The following is a 19,824-nucleotide window of genomic DNA, read 5'->3' as shown; positions in this document are numbered from 1 at the left end:
CTGCCATTTTATAGGATGTATCTCTCTCCTCCCTTATCACTCTCCAGGCCTTATTTTACCTCTAGTGACATGGCTAATAAATAGGATTAGGTTTCAATATCTGTTTTACCTTATTTGGGGCCTAAGGAGGTATAGAGTGGTGTAATGTGAGAACGAGATGTCCAATAACACAAGCTACTTATCTTAATGCTTTTTTGTTGGTTACCTAATGATACAATAAAATACAACCAAGCTGATTGTGTAGCGTCCAAAGACAAAGTCAGTCTCATGAAACAATCAACTCACATAACATTAGAACCCACAGGATAAATCTAGGGACATATTTATAAAACAATATTTAAGGCATATTACCTCAAAAACACAAAAAAAGGAATACCCATAAATATTATGCACCACCCACGTGTATGTATGAGGTCCCCCATTTTCAAATCCAGCCCCCGAAAGGTTTTTATGGGGGCTGCTAATATGCAGTGTTTACCAAGAACTTGGCCTCGTTCGCTATCGCCCTCTTCAGGTGGCACCTGTCACTGTATCCTGCGGGCTATACTTTGAATAATTTACCAACAGCAATGGCTGCTTGCACGTGTAGTAGTGGCCAGGATCCAAACCGAGGTGTATAATGATAACATTGGCAATTACTTTACTTTTACTTAACAAAGTAATGGGATCATCCTATCAGAGTCTGAGGTTGTGATATACTATAGGGTACATTGTAGTAAAATGTAATGTTTTATTATCTAGATATGCTGATATTTCATAAATATGACTCAAAGGGGCCTATCCAGTATCCAGCTTGCTGCTGGTTGCAGTGGTGGATAGTTTACTGTCCCCAGATTGGGGCTCTGGGGATCAGCACCATATGAATAGGAATCTTTGAAAGCTTTAAGATTTCTACGTTTGTTAAATACTATGTGGGCATATCGGCCCCTAATAATGACTATTGCTGATGACGTCTCAGTGACTGACCTTCCTGATAGTGCTCTTCACTGGGATCCATCCAGACAGCATCTTCACCTCAATGACAGCCATGTTTGAATTTTCCCGGGACCCTGTGTATCTGCAGGAGCAATAATAGAACATTATAATCTACATTCAATCTACGTATTCACAACTAACAGTTTTCTCTACTTCCAGAATGCACACCTGAAACATTGATTATGATCATTATATATACTGATCTGGGGGTCCACGACATTGACGCCATATTAATGGTAAAAAGTTATGTCAACATTTTGTTAATGCCAACCTTGTGTATTACAACTAGGGGTGCTAATCAAGGGGTCAGTGGGATTCGGGGATTTCGGGCATTTTTGGCCGGGATTTCAACACCAGCAGCGCTCGGCTCAGAGGACATGCTGTGTGGCTGTGCAGCATGATGTTAGAGGTCATGACACACACCTTCCCGCCCATTCCACTTCATCCACCAGTCCACGCCAACATGCTGCATTTGTGCCGGGCAGTGATGGCAGCAGCAGAACTACTGTCTGTCTTTTCTCCCACAGCAGGGAGAAATGTCCACTGTTTTTGATTTGGAGACAGATTAAATGTGAGGAACAAGGGACAGTTCAGAGTCGTGGATGACCCCTAGGAAACAAGCTTGTGGGGTAGGGTAGATTGTCGTGTTGTCAACAGTTATGGAGATATCAGGATGGTAACTGTTTTTGGCTGGTGGGAATAGAAGTAATTCCGTTTTGGAAATGTTGACATTGAGGTGGCGAGAAGACATCCAAGATGAGATGGCAAAGAGACATTCAGAGACTCGGCCCAAAACCACTAGTGATAACTCTAGGGTTGATAGATAGATTTCAGTATCATCCGCATACACATCTCACAGCTCTCCTTTACTCCAACACTCAGTGACCATCTTCATACTCATCTCCATCATTGGCCTCAAGCCTCTAGTTGTATGTTGATTGGGTCCTCACTACTTACATTTAAGCTGTAATGTGTATTGAACTGTGGTGCTCTTTATTTGTACTGTATTTTTGTTATTTATTCAATGTTATGCCAAGTTTTGTCTCCCTGTATTGTTCCTTTGTACGGCGCTGCGAAACACTTGTGGCGCCTTATAAATAAAATTATAATAATAATAATAATAATACAAGTTATACTGAAATCTGAAAGAGTTGATTAGTTTGCAAAGAAAGGAGGTATAGATTGAGAAAAGCAGAGGACCTAAGACTGAGCCTTGCAGAACTCCAACTGACAGATATAGTGAAGAGGAGGTAGAATTAGATAAGCGAACACTGAAAGAGCGATCAGATAGGTGAGATGTGACCCAGGAAAGACCTAGGGAGCACAGTGTTTGTATGAGAGGAGTGTGATCAACAGTGTCAAACGCAGCAGAAAGATCTAGAAGAATAAGTAGTGTGTAATGGCCTTTAGACTCGGCAGTTACCAGATCATTCACCACTTTAGTCAGTGCTGTCTCAGTGGAGTGTTGGGAACGAAATCCTGACTGAAGCGGGTCTAATAGGGTGTGAGAGTTAAGAAAGTGTGTGAGGCAAGACTAGACAATTCTCTCGAGTAGCTTGGAGAGACATGGGAGCTGAGAGATAGGACAGTAGTTAGAGAGAGAGAGTTAGGGTCAGAGAATAGTATAATAAATACAGAAGTATAAAGTACTCACGTAACATTGATAAGAATTTCAAAATTTGTCACTCGATCCTTCAGACAATCTCTTCTTGTAAATGATTTCACAGTTAATAAGAAGGTGGCATCTCGTTTGGGTGGAGGGACATTGTATCTCAGGACTGTCTGTTGGTTAAGGACAAATATCCAGAAAAATGCAGATAAGAATGCAGGTATTGGGGTAAATTTACTGAGATGTAAATGCTATTGAACATTGGATCAGATTCTACTACTTATTTATTTAGCACCTTATAAAAGATAGATAGAATCTGAATGGTTGCTATGGGCAACATCCCATCTTCAATAGAACTGTCATCATGGTGGAGATAGTGTAATAAGAGTGTTAATGTCTACAAAGCAGTAGAAATGTCCCCTCCCCTCCCACTCTACCCTTATTCTTTTTTGTTGTTTGCCCCTTCCCGTGTCTTTATTGATGTATACGGATGTATTTTCTGAAAATCTGCAATAAACAATTTATATAAAAAAAAAGAAACATAGAATGTGACAGCAGATAATAACCGCTCTTTTAGTCTTCCCATCTACACGCACATGCACACGCACACACACAAACACTTACACACTAGGTTTAATTTTTGTTGAATGGCAGTTTACCAGTATATTTTGGAATTGTGGGAAGAAACTGAAGTACCCAGAAGGAAACATACACAAGGAAGGGGAGAAAATACAAACTCCACACAGTTAGGGCCATGGTGAGAATCGAACCTGTGAGCTATAGTATCTTAACCATTATTCGAACACTTGGGACTGGTGCGGGGTGAGTACATTGCCAGATTGCGCATTATATGTTGTGTGATTTTCCTCTGCACAATTCTGCCTCTGCCTAGTTTACTGGATGGAAGGTGGTTTCTAAAGCTGGGCATACATAGCGTGAGATGTACGAAGCAGTAAAATGTGGTAAAACTACTGAAAACATTCAGTCTTCAGAAGATTTCCGCAATCCCCATATGTATCAAGCTCCAGAAAACAAAACTATCCGGAGTTTGTGCTTGATAGGCAACACCATCGATAGACTGTGTTGCCTCTAGAAGCCCACAGGCTCTTTACTGCAATGAGTCCTTAGAGAGGGATCCATAGAATCCATATGTATATGTATAGTATATGGGATACAGTACTCAGCAGGCCGCACATGTGCAGTAGTGCGCATGGCTTCCGGAAAAGTACTGAAGGGAAATCTAATGTTATCCCTTCACTTCTTATACACCACAGGAACAAGCTCCTATCTCTCTTGGTGTATTTTAACATATTCGGGCAAACTTTCATACTGTATCTTATTGCTGCAAATAGAGGCAATAAGGAATAAGGACCCTATAAATAATAAATATGCCCCTTAAGCTTCATCCACCCTACTGTATGCGATAAAGGCAGACAACAATATTTAAAAAAAATTCCCTTGAACTTCAGAATGAATGATATACAGTAGTGCATACACACTGAGGGATGTCAACGATAAAGACTTTCTTTCCCACTGACCATCTTCTTTTATGATAACAACCCACAGGAGCGCGCATCATTATAATTCATACACACAGGATATGCATGATAATATCGTTAACGATATCAGTGTCGTAACTTAAATTTGTGCGCCCCCCCCCCCGGCTCAGAAAAGTTTACGCACCCCCCCCCTCACCACTAACAGGACCGCTGTCATCGTCAGGGCTGTTGCTGCTCCGCTGCCAGCCCGCCGGGACCAGCAGATCTACCTGTCTGCGGTCCTGGTGCTCTCCTCGAGATACAATGAAAAAATGTCACTTGCAAAATGGCCGCCGCCTCCTCTACCATCCTCAATAACTGTCTGCTGTGAGGGAGCAGTCTTTTTGTAAGAAGCAAGGGTGTAACTACCATAGGTGTATTTTGCTATGGGGCCTACGAATATCTAGGTACGCCTCTTCTTACTAAGAAGCATTTATAATGGCAACAGGAAGAGCCCTGGAACGGTCACTGCAGACAGGAAGACCTGCTGATCCCGGTGGTCAGGCAGCAAAGCAGTAACAGACCCAGCAACAGAGGTGTTCCCATTAGCGGAGCAGCAATAGCCCCTGTAGACCCCCGGAACCCAAACTTACCAAGCGCCTCCAAGCCACCACCGAGCATGCAGAGTTATTATTACACCACTGAACGAGATCATTATCATACATATCATCTGCCTTTATTGCATAGTGTGTACAGGGCTTAAGGCTCTAATAGTTAGAAGACAAGTGACAGAAAGTAACCACTGACCTGCACATAGACACAACCACCCCCAGTGGATGTCACCGTGTACTCTCCGGGGATATTTGGCAGTGACGCTCTCTGCAGCAGCAGCCGGTTATTGTTGTCCACATGGAACTGCTGCTGAAAGCCAGTCTTAGAACTGACAGTCACCGTCACATCCCCCTTATCACTGAATGTGACTCCTGCATACGTGGCTAAGGCCTGAATGGCCACAACAGTGTCCTGTGAACAGAAAAAAGGCTGTAACAGTCAAAAACACATATTATAAGAACATTGTATTCAATGTTTACAGTGGCATAACTATAGAAACGCGGCCCCGTCGGTTGCGGGGAGGCACTGAGAAGGTGTGGGCGCCAGGGGCTATAGTTAGCTGCTGCCGTCTGCCGCCGGCGATTCTGTCTTACCGGTCCCGGCTCTCCCGGCTCCTGCTGCTTAAAAAAAAGTGACATTCGGAAAGTGGCTGCCCCAATACGAAAGACAGTTTTTGAGGATGCTGGAGGAGGCAGCGGCCTCCTCTAGCAACCTTAAAAACAATCTGCAGTATGGGGGCAGCCATTTTCTGAATGTCACTTTTTTCTATAAGCAGCAGGAGCCAGTAGAGCCGGGACCCGCAAGACAAGACAGATGCGGCAGGAGGTACCGGCCACAAGGGGGGGTTAACCCTACTGGGGGGGGGGCACTGGCAAAATTTTCGGCAGGGGGCGCATAATTAATAGTTACGCCACTGAATGTTTACAAACCTCCCTGCAGTTGAGGACATCTATCATGCCAGGGTCCAGAAAGGTGCAGGCAGGATCATTGAGGACAAGTCCCACCCTTGTCTTATTGTATGGTCTAATAATGTAATGTATTGTCACAGCGAGCGGTAGATATCGGAAACAAATTCCTGTGTATTATGCACCTTGCATTGAAACACCTGGCAATAAACTGATTCTGATTCTGAATGTAATTCATAATATCATCCAGTGTCCCTAGTTGGTTTCAGCCCATCTCAGATTGAGAGAATCACCAGTACTTGCAAAGAATCTTCCATAGGACGATATAATATAAAGAATTTGATCATGTTTTAGACCAGGTGCAGAAGAAAAACATGTTTTGATGATGGAGAATTAGGGGCTGGTGGGGGATGAATGCAAATCTATTCTGCCTTGATAACTCTCCCCCATTGATCACAGATGAGCGTATGCAGGTACAGTACACAGAGCCGGCCCTAGGCATAGACAAACTAGGCAATTGCCTAGGGCAGGGATGTCCAAACTATGGCCCTCCAGCTGTTGTGAAACTACACATCCCAGCATGCCTTGCCACAGTTTTAACGTTCCCTCATAGCAGAACTGTAGCAAGGCATGATGGGACTTGTTGTTTCACAACAGCTGGAGGGCCATAGTCTGGACATGTCTGGCCTAGGGCATCTGCCATGCCTAGGGGCATTCAAGCCTTCCTAGGGCCGGATCTGGGACAGCGCACACTGACAGAGGTATATATCAGGCTAGAGGGCTCCCCCCTAAGCTCTGCCAGCAGTGCACCCTCCCCCGCCTGCTAGCGGTACCTGCGCTTCTTCAGCACAAGAGGGTTTCAAAAGGAGCGTGGCCACGGGATCCGTGATTAGGCCACGCCCCCGACTTTGCCTGGGCCTGAGAGGACAAGTGCTGCAGCAGCCCTGTCTACTCTGATGACTCTTGAAGGTAATGGATATAGGGATTGGGGACCCGCGAGTGTGAGTGTTTTTGTGCGTGTGTTATATATTGTGAATGAATCTGCTGTGTGTGGGGAACAGCCAGAATATATATATATATATATAGACAAAAGGGGACCCCTCCGTCAACTTATATATATATTTCCAGAAAAGTCAGCACTCTGCTGAAGCAATGCAACAATGTGGGTGCCCTTGCTATATGTGTAGTAAAAATCCTTGTAGTAAAACTTTAAAATTCCTCAAAAAGTGTTTAATGCTTCTTACTTAAATGAACCAATCAAAAAGTATTGCAGAACCTCAGCACTGTGAATAAAGCACAGACTGTTTTTTTTCCACTTACAAAAGTACCGGAGTAACGCTTCCTCCGGAGCTGTATATAATTCTTGTTGTGTAATGTAATTATGGGTCACTAAGTAATGTGACTATGGGCCTCACTTGCCTACCTGACCCTCTCCATGCGGGAGAAAATGCTCTGTTCCTGGCTTTCCCTGGTAATGTATGATTGCCATCACCTGTGGGGAGCTAGGTAAAGGTGTTTTACCACAGGTGATGGCAATCATACATTACCAGGGAAGTCCAGGAACAGAGCATTTTCTCCCGCATGGAGAAGGTCAGGTAGGCAAGTATGCTATGGGCTGTGTAATGTGATAATGGGTCACCACGCTTTGTGTAATGTGACTATGGGCTATTTCACACACTCCGGCTGCTGCCGGGCAGCAAAATCCCGCACGGCCATGCACAGTAGTTGTTAATGGACACTATTGTGTCCATTCACATGGGACGGCCATGTTTGCAGCCGGATCCTACCACTGGAAGGGACGGCTGCCGGGCTGTGACCATCCCCTCCATTCTAAACTGCCGTGTGCTGCACGGCATCCTGGACATACAGGTTTTCTCCACCCGGCAGGAGCCGGAGTGTGTGAAAAAGCCATATGGGTTACTACGTGCTTTGTAATGTGACTGGGTCACTACACCCTGTATAATGTGAATATGGGTCATTACTCGCTGTATAATGTGAATATGGGTCACTACGCCCTGTGTAATGTGAATATGCATCACTACGCCCTGTGTAATGTGAATTTGGGTCACTACGCCCTGTGTAATGTGACTGGGTCACTACGCCCTGTGTAATGTGAATATGGGTCACTACTCGCTGTATAATGTGAATATGGGTCACTACTCGCTGTATAATTTGAATATTGGTCACTATGCGATTGAGAGGTGAGTAAAATGAAATGGGTGCAAGGTGTACAGTGTGTGGGGCCCCCAGGACCCGGGAGACAGTGTGCACTGCAAACCTTGAACCCATTATGGATATGCCGGTGGATGGTGGGTGTTATTGGCTGCTGCTGTGATCTGTGCTGCTGGGTTATTGGTGCTGGATCAGAGGTGGAATTAGCGGCAGTGCTAGGGGGCACCAGGCAAAATTTTGCCTAGGGCATCATATTGGCTAGGGCCGGCTCTGACAGTACAGCCAGAACTCAGCTGTATCTCTACTTGAGACTGAAGGGCGGAACTCAGTGGCAACAGCTGTTCCTGTGCAGGAGAAGTTACTGAAGGACGTGAGGTTGGAACTGTGGGCTATGTGTATGTGCAGATACACCTGTTTTCTGACAGATATCTAGTAATGGGGACAGGGCTAATTCACATATGCACTGATATTGATTATGGGGTTTATACCAAGTATTTCATTAGGTGGAGGTGAAATGCAAATAGAGGAATATCCATAACAAATAAGATATGTACTAAGCCTTCTAGACAATGATGCAGTTGAACATAGCAAAAAAAAAAAGCTTTAAGATACAATTTTTGAAGAACATATTGTAAAATGACAGCATGATCTAAATACTTGCTCTGAGCAACTTCTCCACCGTTTAGAAGGCTTGATACATATCCCCCTAAGATCTATGCAGAGGCTAATGTGGTTGACTAATATTCCAGCCTGAATCTGTCTCCTACTAAACTGGGATCTCATCTTTCCTACATGCCTTGTCCACCATACAAATTATACTAGGATTCATCTTCCGAAAGAGAGGAGTCCTCCAAATATGGAAGTCACCATGTGTGCAGGTGTCATTTATGATTCTGGTAGGACATTGGCCGCCCTCTAGCCATATATGGAAACATTATGTATGTTGCACTGTGACTGCAGATAATCTCCAGGCACTAGTGGGATAATATATTAGCAAGATTGGGCTATTTTATATGTGGATTCACCAACGGTTGCAGGTGCCAGTATGAAAGACAGGACATAGTAGCGCCCTGCTATCCATAAATGAAAATTTTTTACATAGAGCAGGGTGATATTGTCTGCTGTGGACGGGGGACCACAAAACATGTACTAAGGAGTCCTATCTTATTAAAGGGTGCCATATGCCGAGCAAAAATAGTCCAGTGTGTATGGGGCTTTACTTTCTTTTTCTATTATATTATGAAGCTTTATTGACTGTAGAATACAATTCCCCACTCCATTATATCACCTGTGTGGATGAGTATCCTCCATATGGATTTTGCTGCTTGCTCAACCAGTTCACAACCTGCAAAGCTTTGCCTATGTCTTTTTTGGAGCCTGAGACAAGTGACAGGAGCACGTAGGCCGCTAGCTCCACCTCTGCAGATGGAGCGCGGTACCAGTACAGATCATCAGAGACCGGAGCCGACTCCCGCTCCCAGTGCAGCTGTCCATCTGTAGATACAGCGTGGTGTGAGACACTACTAATATAGATACATGGACAAACACAAATATACTGTACATCATACTCTACTCATACATTATGATGATGAGAAGATCATATGATCTAACATCAAATGAACTGAGCTAAGTGCCTTTGGTAACATATAACATATACAGACCTGGCTAGAATCAAGTTCTCATCTCAAAGCCTGGAGATAGTGGGAGACACCACACAGCTATCCTATTAGCCCCAGATGCTGGAACTAGGGGTTTGGTTTCCCTTGACTCAGGCAGGTGAAACTAAATCCCTAACAATTAATTAGGGAAAAGATTGCTTCAGAAACACAGGTCTGTGGCTTTTTTTCAGAAGCTATGTGTCTCTGTGCAATACAGGGTCATTTACAGCACAGAAAAATGTGCTATAATTGGATAGCCCCTTATGGTAAATATCCATTGTTTGCCATGTGGTAATAGCCTACCGCTGGTAACAGGATACCTCCATGGGTCAAAAGAGCATGCAGCAGCATCTATTGTACTTGTGTACACCTGTGCGGCCAAATGTGCAAGGCCTGAGATAAACACTTTTAGCGCTGTAATAATGCTTAGCATTTCCCTTATACAGTAGGTCGCCAATATTAACACTCCAGTATTTCTACATTATTATACTTATAGCATGCTTATAGCAGTTTTACTCCCATTGTAACAGTGGAAATAGTAAAGAAGGGGGCAAATTAAGAAGTTGCCCATAGCAACCAATCAGCTTTAAAGAAGCATTTATCAAGTCAATTCTGTAAAATGAAATGTAGAAGCTGGTTGCCATCTGCACCGTCTCCACTTGTCAACACTTCACTGTTGTCACTGCTTGATACATCGAACCCTGAATGTCTGTACATTTTACTTACTGTATGTGAGGAATCTTATAACATGTTCTATACTCAGGACTGCAACAAAACTTGTGGGGCCCAGGACTGACAACAAAGGCAGGATCCCGTCTCGAACTCCTGGGGTGACTGGTGAGACCTTGCGTGTCTGCGGCAGTGACAGCACTACTCTACCTCTAGATCAGGGCTGGATTAAGGGGGGGCACAGGGGGTCAGTACCCCTGGCCCCCCTCTATCTAGGGGTCCCTGTGGTTGGCATGTCTTTTTTTATTATAATTTAAAAAAAAAATGTATCTAAAGGTTTTGTGCATGGGAGTGGGGTAGTGCTGCAGCTTCACCTATCTGCCAATGTGACAATGAATAATGGTGCTGAGCATCGGGAGCCAAGGCACACTGACTGCACAAGTGTGCAGCGCATTACTGGGAGTTTACTGAGTCCAATGAGACTTTGTGCACAAGAGGTCAGAGGCTGAGAGGCTTGTGCTGAGTACTGCTTGGTGGAGCATATCATATGCTTCTCAGGCCTATGGAGGACAGCAGCAGCTGCAGCCTCGTCATGGGAGGGCTTTAATCAGAGGCAGCGTTGAGCCTCTAAGGTCTCCTACAGAGTAAGGTACAGAGGGACAAACACAGGCATTTCATGTGGTATTTTACATATATATTTATGTTTATATTAATCCCCCTGAAGTTACCCATTGACCAAGTTTATACTGCCTTTACTCTGTGTTCTGTAATATTCTTCTGTGCAGTTTGCGGCTAGTGATGACAAGTGGAAGGCCCCCCCCTGTCTAAAGTGACCCCGGGCCCCCGAAGGCTTAATCCGGCCCTGCTCTACATTGCTTCAAGGGAAATGTGAACTGTGTTTATGACAAATGATACTTGATGGACTTCAGTCCCGGGATTCCCCTTCTGTCTGGGCATGGGACTGGAGGCCCAGCAGTGCCCCCTGATGGTAGCCCGGGAGGTGCAGTGAATTAAGTACACTGGTCATTTGGGGGTATTACCATAATGGTGAACAATATAAGGTATCACAATGCCCTCACACACCAGGGAAATGGGTGGGGTATAGTAGACTGTAGTCCTCTAGAACTCCTCAGGCATTATGTATTGTTCTGGCGCATTAGTATAACATTCATTTGCACCATATCTCTCTGTAGCTCAGCCTATATCTTACCGCCTCTCACTGCTTTTGCCTCCAATTTATCCAACAATGTTTTCCTGAGCTTGGTCTCTCCACACAAAGTGAAGGTGTAGAGCAGCAGAGCCTGGGTGTATACATTGCTGACAGCCACAGCAGCCTTCCGCAGGCAGGACACCGCGTCCCTCACCAGGGGATCCTGCCAGGGAATGGGATAAGTAGGAGTCTCAATACTATGATGTATAATGATAACATACAAATGAGCAGGTATCTAATGTGGTGTATATAAGTGAGGAAAAACAAATGAAGTAGAAGGAATTTACGATGCTACATTTTCAGTATTTAACTAAATTAATTGATTTAATTGATTTTGTAATTTAAGTAGCTTAGTTCTGCTTCTTTCTTTTGATATATGTATTGTTCTAATGCAAATCTTCAGTGGTGCTGAGAGAGGGGGGTACTAATTACCCAGGCCCGGGTATTATGGATGGGCCAAGTTGGGCCCCCATTACATGACAGCAGCTCTTCCAAACCCAGAACATGCTACTGTGTGCTGTGCTGCAGTGTGGCCAGGGAGGTGCTTAATGTGTTATATGTCCTGTATTTTATTCTAAGAGTGCATGGCCACACCTCCTGTGATTAGGCCACAGCCCATGAAAAGTACCAGGGTCCAGCCAGGCTCTCTACTGCCCTGATAATCGGTAATACCCCTTTCCCTCCAGCCAAAATTCCCACGTCTAGCGCTGGTGTGAAAGGCTTCTGAGCAAAAATCCCGGGACTGATGCCTCTTATTGGGGATTTGTTCAGGCAGGTGAAGCCAAATCCTAGAAAAAAAGCTTTGGACGAAAACACATGTGTGTGTTTTGGGGCAAAAGTGTATTTTACATTGGTAAAACATTGGGAAAAATGCCAGGTGAGTAATAGGATAATCACCTTATGGGGCTGGGTTATCACTGTCTGCATCTGAGGATGTCACATCGCGAATGCAGGGACAGAGGCTGCGATAAAGCTCTGGTCCTGTCATAGGTCTCCTCAGCACTACCCTGATGCGGGTGTGGTATGGGGTTTTCCGACAGTCGGGATTCCAACAGTCATTAGCCCGATGTCGAGATCCCGACTGCCCGGACTCAGACAGCATGGCGAGCGCAACAAAGCCCCTTGCGGGCTTGCCATGCTGCCTGCGGGCACTGTGGCTCGCTATGCGAGCCACCTATTCTATTCTCCCTCTATGGGGGTCGTGGACCCCCACGAGGGAAAATAGCAGATGGGCACCCGGCTGTCTGCGTTTTGACAGGCGGGATCCCGACGTTGTGTAAATGACTGTTGGGGTCCCGACTGTCGGGACCGTGTCCGGCACCCCCCTGATGCCTTGCTGTCTCATTTCCCATTATAAGTATGGGATATATGATCAGCTTACTACAAAAATGCGGATTAAGGGTTTTAAGCAGGTTTTCATGAAAGCCCTTTAATATATTCAGGTGAAACTAAAATAATGTGAAAAGGGTGTGGCTTTGAGTCAATGTCTCAATTGTGAGCCACGCCATGTTTGTCGTCACTATGGGGGCATACCAGTGGCGTGCGGTGGGGTGAGGCAGGTGAGGCACAGCCTTTCCTGTCATACTAACGTATATACCGGAGCTTTGAATTTATAAAGTATGTCAAAAATACAAAGAAAATATATTTAAAAAAATCTTATTTGTATTATTCTAATTATTTTTATATTCTAAACTCTGGAGCAAAAAGTCTATGGCAGGTGAGGCAGTGCCTCACCTGGCTACCTTTTATCCACATCTCTTATCAAAACTCAGTGAATCTCCAGCAGTGTATACTGCTGCACATGTGTATAATGCTGGCATGTACCCCATGGCCCATGTTACATATAGTTACATAGTAGGTAAGGTTGAAAAAAGACTTGCGTCCATCTAGTTCAACCTGGTATAGATATCCATTGCTGATTTGGTAGGTTCTGGTATTTTACAGACAAATTATATTTCTTATTTGTACCCATGGATGTTTTTCTCCAGTAAATGTTTGTCCAACTTTGCCTTGAACGCATTTAATGAGCCAGCCGTTACCACCTCTCTGGGAAGAGAGTTCCAGAGTTTGACTGTTCTGACCGTAAAGAAATTCTTTCTACTAGCTGAATGAAATCTTTTTTCTTCTAATCTATACTCATGCCCTCGCGTCCTAGATTCCTTTCTAGTAGAAAATAGGGTGTGTGACAGTTCCTTATATTGGCCCTTGATATACTTGTACATGTTGAGCATGTCCCCCCTTAAACGTCTCTTTTCTAATGTAAATAGTCCCAAATTGCTTAATCTCTCCCCGTAGCTTAAATTCTCCATTCCCCTAATAAGCTTTGTTGCTCGCCTTTGGACTTTTTCTAATTCTATGATGTCCTTTTTATAGTGTGGGGCCCAGAACTGTACTCCGTACTCTAGGTGAGGTCTCACCAATGCTTTATATAGTGGCATAATTACCCTTGAGTTCCTAGTTTCCATTCCCCTCTTAATACATGCCAGAATTTTGTTGGCCTTTTTTGTAGCTACATTACAATGGGCACTACATCCTAGATTGCTGTCTATTTGGACTCCTAGATCCTTTTCAAGTATGGAATTACCCAGTTCCTCTCCGCTAAGGTTGTAACTTGCACACTGGTTGTGTCTCCCAAGGTGCATAACCTTACATTTATCTACATTGAACCTCATCTTCCATTTTTTTGCCCACTCATCTAGAATTGCAAGATCATTTTGAAGCATGGTGACATCTTCTGGTGATTTGATGACTTTGCTAAGTTTTGTATCGTCCGCAAAGATGGATACATTGCTGAGTAACCCTATCCCAATATCGTTAATAAAAATGTTAAACAAAATGGGCCCCAAAACCGAACCCTGGGGCACTCCACTTAGTACCGGTATCATATCTGATACGGCACCATTCACAACCACTCTTTGTTCTCTATTACATAGCCAATTCCCTACCCATCTGCAGATATTTTCACCCAATCCTAGGTTCTCCATTTTATTAATCAATCTCTTGTGTGGGACAGTATCAAATGCTTTAGCGAAATCTAGGAAAATCACATCTACAGCATTTCCATTATCGAGGTTTTTGCTAACCTCTTCATAGAACCCTAGTAGATTAGTTTGGCATGAACGATTTTTCACGAACCCATGTTGGTTAGTACTGATTAGACAGTGATGATCTTAATATTCCTGGATACCATCCCTTAAAAATCCTTCAAATAGTTTACCCACAATTGATGTTAAACTAACGGGTCTGTAATTAGCGGGATCTTCCTTTTTTCCTTTTTTGAATATTGGCACTACCTCTGCTATTCTCCAATCTTTTGGTACTATACCTGACGATAGTGACTTGCTAAAGATATAATGTAGGGGGGTAGCTAGTTCATCCCTTAATTCCATTAATACCCTCAGATGAATCCCATCTGGCCCTGGTGATTTATTTGTTTTGAGTTTACTTAGCCTCAGTACTATTTCCTTTGGCGTGAAATCCACAATGAGATCTGGCTTATTTGTCCCGTTTGTGGTAAATGTTCGTTCCACAGTCTGCTCTCCCTTAGTAAATACTGATGAGAAGAACTCATTTAACAGTTTTGCTTTTCCCTTGTCCTCAGTAACACTTTTTCCACTAGTATCAGTTAGTGGGCCTATGTTTTCCTTAATTAAACGTTTACTATTTATGTATTTAAAAAACTTCTTTGGGTTGGTTTTGCTTTCAGTGGCTATGCACTCTTCATATAATATTTTAGCTGCTTTGATTACCCCTTTACACGTTTTGTTTGATTGTGTGATTGATGTGTTTGATGTATTGTGTGTATTTCTGGCTCTGGTACTTGCCAGGGACTCTTGAGCCGCACGTCCCTGGGGCATACCCAGTGCTCCATGAGCTGCTGGCATGCCCCCAGTCCCTATGTCTGTTATGAATAGATGCTGTGCACAGGGGGACTCCCAACTGCCCCCACCACCATGGGACAAAAACAGGAAAATCAGGACAGTTGGGAGATCCATGCTATTGGTCACTTACCTCTACAGACACACCAGCCTCCAGAAGAGCTATTGTTACATACGCAGAGAGGGAAATATCATCGTCTATTCCACCCTGTATTAAATAGATCATGGGATGCGGTTAAACTAAGTTGACCATATACAGAAAGAAAGAAAAAATAGAAAATATATTTTTTTAAATACTACAAAATATTCCTTTTATTTAGTTCATAGTTGCCGACTTCTATGCTGCCCTCTTCAGGAGAGGGCTGCCAGAATCAGGGAGGGGAAAGGGGCGGTTCTGGGGAGGAGCCACGAATAGGCCGCTCTATTGGGGGTAGGCCTTTATATCAGACATATACAGAGATGCACCTTGCCTTAATATAGTCAAACAATGGTCCATTGGGCAGCACGGTCGGTGTAATGATTAACATTGCTGAATCACAGCAATGAGATTGGGTATGGATTATTAGGTCAACAAAATTAAGGTCGAAAAACCTTAGGTCAACACAGACAAAAGGTCAACACAGTCACAAGTTTGACATGCCTAAGGTTGGCAGAGTCAAAATGTCGACACAAGCATTTGGTCGACATTGGGGAGGTCGACAGTCAAAAGGTCGACATGGGGTTTTTAACGTATTTTTTGGTCCCGAATGTCGACATAGGTGACGTGGACACCCCCTTTGCACCACATTGCTTTCTGCGCTCATCATGTTTCAGACTCATGTTGACCTTTTGACTGTGACCTTCCCAATGTTGACCCAATGTTTGTGCCGACCTTTTGACCCTGTCGACCTTAGGCGTGTCGACCTTTTGGCTGTGTCGAACCTAAGGTCTGTTGACCCTAATAGCATTGACTAACAACCTTTTCCGTGAGATCATGGATTCAATTCCCACCACACACTTGCCTACCTGACCCTCTTCTTCAGGAACACAATGCTCTGTTCCTGGACTTCCCTGGTAATGTATGATTGCCTGCACCTGTGGTGAGCTCGGTAATTGATAAGAAAGGTGTTTCACCACAGGTGATGGCAATCATACATTACCAGGGAAGTCCAGGAACAGAGCATTTTCTCCCTGAAGGAGAGGGTCAGGTAGGCAACCATGAGTCACAGTATATTAATATATTTTAATGGCATGTGATAAAAATCCTACCACCATCGTCACATACTGTATACTCCTACAGAAAATACACCCAATGCACCTTCATAGCGTTATTGAAAAGCTTCCCCACGCTGCGGAAGCAGCCATTTTCTTGGCGGTTATTTCTCAGCCAGGTAAAGGAGTGGTTCAGGTGGTTCTCATCTATAAAGATATAAGGCCGCGCTTTGTTGAAGGACTTCACTACAAATGCAGTCAGCCTGTGGGGAATAATATGAAGGTTTATGGACACTTCTGGATAATTAGAAAACACACAATTCGTAAACAGGGGGGGGGGGGGGGGGGTGGCCTTGGGTTTTAACATCCAGGGCTTTTATGTTACAGCCCCTTTTCCGTGCACGGTAAATTACTCGATACCGGACATTAACCTCCCAACATGACCCTCTCGAGGAGGGACACATGGCTCTGTTCCTGGACTTCCCTCTCAATGTATGATTGCCATCACCTGTGGTGAAACACCTTTCTTATGATTTAGCCTGTACAAAACAGGTGATGGCAATCATACATAGATACAGAAATAGACCATTGCATACCTCCCAACATGACCCATTCCAGGAGGGACAAACTACTCTGCTCTTGGACTTCCCTCTTAATTTTTGATTGCCGTCATCTTTTTTGAACTGGTAAACTAATGAGAAAGGTGTTTCACCACAGGTAAAGGCAATCATAGTTTAAGAGGAAAGTCCAGAAGCAGGGCATTGTGTCCCTCCTGGAGGTGGTCATGTTAGAAGGCATGCCATTGTGAGAGGGTCATGTTGGGAGGTGCAGCATTAACGCTATAATCCAGTATAACTTACTGGAGTTGGGGATGGCTTTAGTCCCTGACAATCGGGACTCCGACAGTCATTTCTCCGACATAGGAATCCCGAATGTCAGGAGCCTGGCAGGGGGGACGAGTGCATTCAAGCTCCTTGCAACCTCGCTGTGCCACGCTGCAGGTTCGGTGGCGAGCTACACGTACTACAGTACCTATTCTATTCTCCCTCTATGGGGGTACAAGGGAAAATAGCCTGTTTATGTTGGGATACCGACGTCGGAGAAACGACTGTCAGAATTCATCCAGGACCCCTGGATTTATGGGCTGACAGCTCTGCTGCATATTTGTGTTTGGGCTTCCCACAGGCTGAAACAGAAATCTGGGTTATTTCCAGCCGGTGGGGTGATCATGGGCAGCAGCGGACTTAAATTGAATATCCCCGGAAGACCTCGGCTAATAGAATTTGTCCCTATGTGGTCAATATCTATTAACTGTTGGGTAAAAACTATTTTTTTCATGTCATGAAAAACAAAACTTCAGACAGTGTGGCAAATGTATTAAGCAGTGATAAGGGAGAAGTGAGCCAGTAGAGAAGTTGCCAATGGCAACCAATCTGTAAAATTTTAAAGTATGCAAATTATAGATGTTACTTTAATGCTGATTGGTTGCCAGGGACAGCTTCTCCACTGGCTCACTTCTTCTCATTTATATCTGCCCCAAAGTATCAACCAATCAGCTTCTGTAATTTTTCAAACCCAGCCTTTACAATAACAGAATTTGAGTGTTTATTACATCACCCCCCAAGTCACTTACCAGGTGTTTCCCTGAGCATCATTATTCCCAAAAGCACTATAGGAACCATCACCACGTTTGTATGTCAGCTGTCGTTGATACCCTGAGAAGAATCATGAAAAAATAGAAATTTTAAAAAAGAAATTACTAAATAAATATATTGTACATTTGATTACAATGGGCCTGGTTCAGATGCTGGGAATGGAGCCGTGTGCTGATGTTGGGTCCTGCATCTCCGCTCGCAAAGAGGCTGCAGTCAGGTGATTGACAGTCTGCAGCCGATTGGGGGAGGGGGCGGGGATGGGCTCCTTTGCAAAAAATAACGGTGTACCGCTTCCATTTTATGAGAGTGCAGAAACTTCCGAATGGGGATTTCCAGGCCTCAGCAAGAGAGCTGAGGTGAACGGTCTGATAACCTCAATGGCTGATGGTGTTGCAGTATAATCCCACGCTGCATCCTCAGTTGGCAACCAATCGGCTTGTAATTCCAGATGCCTCCTGCTGCATTACATTATGGATGAAGCTGCTGCTGCCAAGGAAGCACTGGGTATGGGTAAAAACTCTGCATTCCGAAACTTGTAGTGTCCGGTCTGGGGGGTGTCCTGTGATAGCTGTCACCAGGGACAGGAGAAGGGGAGAATAAAGCTTTCCTGTATGGTCCGGGCATGTAGCAAAAAACGGAACGGTCCCCACCACACGGGGAGGCTGTAATCTCCCCTTCCCCATGTCCCTTGTGAAAGCGATCACAAGCATCGCCCTAGACAAGACATCCCCTGGACGGGACACCCTCCAGACCGGACACTACAAGCCTTGGAATGCAGAGTTTAAAGTCCGGTCTGGTGTCCCGGGGGTCTTGTCCGGGTCCGGTTTTCACTTAGTCCCGGAAGCACCTGCTTTGCTCTTTCTGACCCCTCCTGAATCAGGTCCACTATCAACTAAATCTACAGTAACAGCAAAAGCAGCAAGTAATTAGTGAATCTATTCTGTGTCTTAGAATCCTAGGTGTTTCAGCAAGTTCATTAAATAGCATTTTGGGGTCTCCTATGAATTTAAGTCATTCAGGTGATGGATCAGAAATCGAATTCTCTTGAAAAACTGACAATTTTACTTACCTGTTGCAGTTGCTGAAGAAACTATTATTTTATCCGACTACATTTTATCTATGATTCCATTAATGTTAACTTTGGTCATGTGGTGAATATATAGAGCGCACTTCTATACTTGTCTTTCTTATATGACAAAAAGGTATTAATTATAGTGCATGTGTAATTCGTAATTCTTATTCTCGTTCACTAAGATTTCATCATCCCCCATTTGCATTGAATTGGGAACCACTGCCAAACTTGCACCAACAAGTGACAGTTCATGACGGATAGAAGAATAATTCTGTACAATATTTGATTGGGTTCAGTTTGCAGAAAAAACACAGGATAAAACAGAGCAGTGGAGTAATGGGAGGGTTGGATGGGTTACTCCAGATAGATGTTACAGGCCTTAGGGATAGATGTATGAAGCAGTGATAAGGGGGAGAAGTTATAAAGTGCCTGGTACTTTATCACCAGTCAAAAAAACCACAAGAAAAAAGCAGTTGTGAGCGGATGCACTCCTATCTGAGAAATTGGACGTTTCTTAGGTTTGTATAAACAATTCTTTTAAAAAATGGGAACTCCAATTATCTTTATTAGTATCCTGATAAGGAGATACCCATCAAAGGTGCGAAATTGGAGGGGTTAAAAATTGTTGGACAAACAATACATATATGTGCTGGAAATAAAGATTGTGTTAAAGATTAAAACGTGTTGGCAGATTTATTGGGGGGATGCAGCTTTAATTTGAGGGGATTATTTCCCTTGTA

The 19,824-nt window shown here is 44.0% G+C and overlaps 1 protein-coding gene across 1 annotated transcript in view; it reads right to left on the bottom strand.

Moving 5' to 3' along the window:
• LOC146009243 (alpha-2-macroglobulin-like) overlaps positions 1-19,824 on the bottom strand; it is a 99,292-nt gene that overhangs the window by 9,120 nt on the left and 70,348 nt on the right. Inside the window, exons 25-32 of the mRNA XM_083149407.1 lie at positions 17,991-18,072; positions 16,464-16,620; positions 15,300-15,374; positions 11,289-11,451; positions 9,040-9,245; positions 4,870-5,085; positions 2,630-2,757; positions 967-1,057 (exon numbers count right to left, since the gene is read on the bottom strand). Of these exons, the coding sequence (XP_083005533.1) occupies positions 967-1,057; positions 2,630-2,757; positions 4,870-5,085; positions 9,040-9,245; positions 11,289-11,451; positions 15,300-15,374; positions 16,464-16,620; positions 17,991-18,072 (1,118 nt within the window). The remainder of the gene's footprint in view (positions 1-966; positions 1,058-2,629; positions 2,758-4,869; positions 5,086-9,039; positions 9,246-11,288; positions 11,452-15,299; positions 15,375-16,463; positions 16,621-17,990; positions 18,073-19,824) is intronic.

Source organism: Crinia signifera, chromosome 6 (genome assembly GCF_055691185.1).
Source record: "Crinia signifera chromosome 6, ASM5569118v1, whole genome shotgun sequence".
NCBI lineage: Eukaryota > Metazoa > Chordata > Amphibia > Anura > Myobatrachidae > Crinia > Crinia signifera.
The sequence above is the reverse complement of the archived record's forward strand: the minus strand, read 5'-3'. Positions and strand labels throughout refer to the sequence as shown.